The 5685-nt window shown below is 38.1% G+C and overlaps 1 protein-coding gene across 3 annotated transcripts; it reads right to left on the bottom strand.

Annotated features, from left to right (window-relative positions):
* Positions 1-1488: 1488 nt before the first annotated feature.
* LOC123475769 lies at positions 1489-3938 on the bottom strand. Of its 3 annotated transcripts, none has more exons than XM_045178800.1 (3): positions 3706-3938; positions 3299-3636; positions 1489-3231 (listed from the first exon to the last, which is right to left on the bottom strand). In XM_045178800.1, the coding sequence occupies exon 3, from the start codon at positions 2803-2805 to the stop codon at positions 1648-1650; it is 1158 nt and encodes a 385-aa protein (XP_045034735.1). In that variant the 5' UTR covers positions 2806-3231; positions 3299-3636; positions 3706-3938; the 3' UTR covers positions 1489-1647. The 3 variants fall into 3 exon arrangements, with proteins under 3 accessions (XP_045034735.1, XP_045034736.1, XP_045034737.1); XM_045178802.1 differs by having other exon boundaries at positions 2836-3231; XM_045178801.1 differs by lacking the exon at positions 3706-3938 and having other exon boundaries at positions 3299-3640.
* Between the last annotated feature and the right edge of the window lie 1747 nt (positions 3939-5685).

Here is a 5685-nt window from a genome sequence, read left to right as displayed (position 1 = left end):
CAGCTTCAGAGCTTTCTTTGCGTTGGCAAAATTTCTTCACTCTCTTGGTATTGACTGTCACCTACGGTGCTGCCCTCACGGGCAGGATTGTAGGTGGCAAGGGCCCTTTAAATTTATGTTAACGTTAAGAAGCCCTTGCCCCCTTTGAATTTTTTTAGTGTAAAATCAAGTATCGAGGTAAAAGGTACCCCTAGTCTCTCTCTCTCTCTACCACGTCGGTAAAATTGTCTCCCCCACCACATCTACACAGAAATAAAGTGTTCTTTCCCTCAAGTCATATTTCATTGTAATTATTTTTTCATCCTCCTCATCTCATCTCTGCTACAACGTCTCCAATGCACGTGAGCGTTAGTAACAATGTCAACGGTATAGAAAAGAATAATAGAATAAACAGTAAATATAGTTTATCTCCACAAAGAAGAATCTTATTTTTGTTGCTTGATGAGGCCCCAGTTAGTTCTAGTGAAACAGAATAAGGTGTACTTGTATACATCCTGTCTTCTTCCAAGCTGCTGTTAAGAAAGTCTGTACTTTCTGCATCTTCACTGATGTCACCATTGTTCGATACATTTTCTGAAATTGAAAGAAGTTTTAAGTTGTGTTTAACATTACATCTACTTTACAGATAAGTTCGAACAAGTTTTCTTACCAGTTTCTGACCTGGCTCCTCACACTCACTGAATTCAACTACAGGTTTACGCAGCCTTACCATTACTATGTCTTTATCAAACAAAACCACATCTGAATGAACTTCAATTGGTTGCCCGAAATCCTCATCGTATTTACAAATGATTAGATCCTCAACTCGTGTAAGCTTTGATGTGTTGAACTGTAAATCAAGAATTGACATGTCATCTAACATTTGTCTTAGCAAAGTTTCCTTCAGAATAACCAAATTCCTTCGCGTACTAGGTGCTGGCAACTTAACGCAGTTTGTTCTAACAGGATTTTTAAGTGACTCAAATTGTACGCATAGTTTGCGTATTACCGACATGCTGGAATTTCGAACCTCAGGCTCGATAGCCGACAGACAAGACGATTAGACGAAAAGCACATGCCTGGTTGTCTGCTAAAAATGGCAGCAGATGGGGCAGCAAAATGTAAATCCCTAAACACGTTAAATCAAGTTTTGTTTTCAAACCAATGTATTTTCATCACAACATGTGATAGTAGTTTGGGACCACATGTAATTCGCTTTCGTATTCAAATGAGTGAAGAGGCGCGTCAAAAGATAAAGCATGACGTTCGACGACACAAAATGTTTTTTGGGATACAGCAATAAAAGAAAATCGATCAAGACAAAATAAACGAGTCTCCATTTCTTCCATGATAAAATAAATGCCGTGATCAGAAATAATCGCGTCTGCGATTCGAAAAAATACTTTCTGTTTGCAATGATTAGGTAACTGTCTCAAAAATACAGTGCCAATTTTACATTTCCTCCCAGCCATGGTGATTTGTTTAATGGATTGAATTTTTGAATTTCCCCCAATGGAGTAGCGTCGCACAAGATATTACACCATCGCGCATATTTCACAGCAAAAGGGGTATGGCTTTCATTTACTGAATAATCTTCAAATTTACCAAAATAGTGACCTTCGCCATCAATTCTTATGTCCATGCCAACAAGTTTTTGATGGTGAGAGGCTAACGTCCAAGGGACGTAATGGAAGTTACAATTCCTTCGCATAATTTTCTTAAACGGGGCGTTCTTTGACTCATAACGGAAACACCACGAGAAGCGGGGGGGCCAAACTGTTTGATTTGGCTGGGAAAATGGATAAGTGTATGTAGTTTAGAAAAGATCGCTTTTCCAGCGGAATCAGTTGGCTTCGGATATAAAAACACATGATTTTTGTTGTGAATCTCGATATTTTTCTGTAGCACTGCCAATTGCTTTTCAGTAAAGGAATAAGACTGAAGGGACGTCATTATTTCGAGAAGCAGAAGGAAGTTTGCAAAATAAGGATTTTCGCTACTAACAAATTCCCCCAAAACAATTGCAAGACACATTGCAACTGATGACATCTCGGAAGACGAGAAAGACAACTTTTTTGAATCCAATATTTCACTTTTTCTAAATGGAGGAGGAGATGTGAACTCTCGGCCACTCTTAAGCGTTGAGATGTTGTAATTAACTGTTGCAATAATGTATGAGTCATCAGGTATGAGAACTCGAAGCAGTAAAGCTGTTTCGAGATTTAGAGTTCCTTCATAAAAAATGTGCATAAGATCATGCATGAAACATTTAGTGGCATAAAAGTATCTCAAAACGGAAAAAGGACACCTACGATTTACACCGTACTGACAAGACAAAGCATCTCTTGCGGCTTGTGTTTGATCGACTATTTCTAATTCCAAAACTTGTTTTTCATGGGACAATTTATCACGTAAAATGCAATCGATTTCGCAATGAATTGTTTCCAAGTTGTCACGATGAATAGTACAAGTTCTACATGGAGATTTAGCAAAACCCACCCATTCTTTGAACCCACCCACAAAGTTGTAGGCTGGCATATCACCAGCAAAATTCAGTAAAACACCAAACCACTTTTTTTTTTCGTTCCGGACTGTTAGAGTTACACCATTTTCAAAACGAATCAAATCCTCTATAAAAGATCTTAAAAAAACATCAGACCCACGTTGCTTCAACAAATCACAGCTGACGATCCCAAGTAATTGAATGCTACGCAGGGATGAGCGAAACTGAGGAGGGAGGTTCAACAACACCCAGTAAAATACGGAAACTTTATGTTTACCCTCCCTTTTACTACCCAAAGGGTTTGCGAGCTCAACTTCGTCCATGTAAATTTGAAAGCAAAGGATTGCACCATTTTCACGAATGAAACTAGGGATACTTTTAACAAAAGTTCCGTCCCAAATATCAGAGTAGTAATTCTCAATATCGGTTGTGTGAGATTGGAAACTTGACAGTACAGCGCTGTCCACTTCTTTTACTGACAGAAACTGTTGTAAGGACTCTAAAAAAGGGTACTACATACCCTGTCTTGAAGACCTCGTTCAAAAAAGTTTCTCATCTTTTATCCATTCATACAAAGGCTCATCTTGATTGAGAATGACCGACTTTGGCATAATAGTAGGAAAGAAGTTTGTCCAAATTTTCTCTAGTCGATGACGAGTGAGCTGCTCTTCTTGGTTGATTCGCAGGAAAGCTGCTTTAAACTTGGTACTACCAGTTACTTCAGTAGATAATAGGGCAGCAAGTTTTTCCTACAATTAATGAAAAAAGGAGTTAGATTCGTTGAATAAGTAGTTTACATGTATTCTAGAGTTCTACCTGAACGATGGCCATATTTCTTGAATAATGCTCATGGATGGACTCAGACACAAAGAGCAGGGCCTCGTAGGCCAGGAAATATCTTTGTCGCAATATAAGTAGCAAGCCAGCCTCCCATTCAAATTCACTAAACGCAGCACCAGGAGTGAAAAGGAGGGATTCAATTTCACGATGAGCAGGAACCAAATTTTGCTGGCCAGAATGTTAAGGTTGTTGTTCGTGATCAAAATCATGCCTATCTTCAGCTGATGATTGTTCAAGACCAGCCCTGACGTCATCAGTTGTGTTACTACTAGCAACAACCACATCTTCAATGGACGCGGGATCACTAGCCTTGTCTGAATTTGAATTTAAACAGATATAAAGGGTTACACACTTTTAATTTAAAAAATATATACTTCACTTACCATTAATGGTTTGAACAGCAGCAGCATTTTGTCTAACTGTCGAAGTTTCTGGATGGCATTTGTTCCAGTGCCTTTTAAATGACGCGAATAAATGGTACACACCGTCGCAACCTGGATGTTTACAAACAACATGAAAACCTGCCGATTTACCATGGCTGAACTTAACGTGTTCATAAAACGTTTTAGGGCGTCTTATTGAAATTGAGACTGAGCACATGGAACATGAAACTTTCTCCGACATTGTAATCGTGACAGTTATGTCGTCTGTACACCTCTCGAAAGTCGACTAACAAGTTGAATCCAGTAATCGATATATATAGGCTAATCGATATGGGGCTCAATCAAATTTCAAAAGTGAGCAAAAGTTTATTCGAACTTACAATAAATACACCATAATTCCCTGCCCTAGTGGAGTTTTTTGGTGTGGATCTGGTGTGGTGTAAAACACTTATTTCAAACCCTTCATTTATGGTTCAAATTGGGTGTGTTTCACGCAACCGAGGAATTTCAAATGAAAAGCCTCGTTTAACGTATTTCTGAATTTGCGATGTGAAAGCTGCATTTGATACTCTTCGGATCCTCGTGTTACGGAACTATTTTGCCTCATTTTTACTTAGAGTAAAGGTAATTTTTGTAAACCAGATTCAAGAGCATTCCTAACGGGTGCAGGACACTCCTTAATGATATTTCCCCCTCTAGTTGATGGCATTTTTCGGAGGGTGTCTGACACCAATATGAACTTTAGGTAGAACTAGATTTAAGCACCATAAAAATTCATCTAGTTGGTGTTGGGGATTTATTCGGGGAATATTGGTTTCATAATAGTGTCACACACTTACATTTTTTTGTAGTTTCTGCGCCTTTTTAAGTGTGTGTGACACCAGTTTGAAACCGTGGGTAGCCTAGTTAACGAAACAGCATATTGGTTTACTTTTTCTGCGATAAGGACTTAGAAATATTCATCAAAGTGGTTGACATATAGCTTTTAAAATTACATCTATATGCATTTCATATTGGTTTGCCACACTCATATTTTTTATTTCAATTTGTTACCACAGTTTGTAAGGAACATATTGGTTTGACACTGCAATGAAACGCGTCTACATCTCGTTTCATAAATAAAGTTTTCCATCCAATGTTTACTGCGTTTCAAACGCTCTTTTTACAATGTTGTAAAACACAAGTGGGAATGCAGACGACGACATATTGTGGTAGCCATGGATACCAGCAGTAAGAATGCTTTTGCTGTCGCTTATCAATCGTCTTTTGCTATTTGACTTTCCATACCTTTAGAATTCTCCGAGCTGCAAAAGCGCAGTCGAACTTGGAAAAAAGACTTTTCGCGTGGTGATCGCATTTAGTGGTGAATAACGCCGATGGTAAAACTAAGCTTATTAATTTAATATTTCCCGACTAATGTTTAATTATTCCTCGTGCATGTCAGTTGGGAATTCCTGTTGGCGAGTTTGTGTGAATTTGTTACTTCAAGCATTAGTTAACTGTTTTAGTCTTTAATTTGTTTTGTCGTTGGTATACTAAGAAGATTCCAATGTTAGGTTTTTACATTGTGACAATTTTTATTTAACATTTCATGGTTATTAGACCTTCTGGACTGCATCAGTCAATCAATTACTTGTTTTGTGCCCTAATGTCATGCTTTTTCATTCAGCAGTACAATAGAAATAAAATACGTGGCAGTAAAAAGCACTTGTCTGTTTACTGAAAATGTCTAGCTTGTTTGCACTCGTGAAAGAGACGGACCAAGATTGTAACTGTGAAAACTGGTATGTTTGAAGGGTTCAAAACCAGTGCGATGCACCAAACAAATGCAATAGGGTAACACTAGTGTGATCTACCAACAAATAGCATGAGATTAAAACTGGAGAAAATCACCAGTACATGTAAAGGGTTTGATACGGGTTTATGCACCCATTATACAAAAATTTCAGCTGTAGAAGTGCACCAGTTACATATTAGTGT

This window comes from Daphnia magna, linkage group LG9 (assembly GCF_020631705.1).
Source record: "Daphnia magna isolate NIES linkage group LG9, ASM2063170v1.1, whole genome shotgun sequence".
Lineage (NCBI taxonomy): Eukaryota > Metazoa > Arthropoda > Branchiopoda > Diplostraca > Daphniidae > Daphnia > Daphnia magna.
Note: the sequence above shows the minus strand (reverse complement) of the source record. Positions and strands in the feature narration are given on the sequence as shown.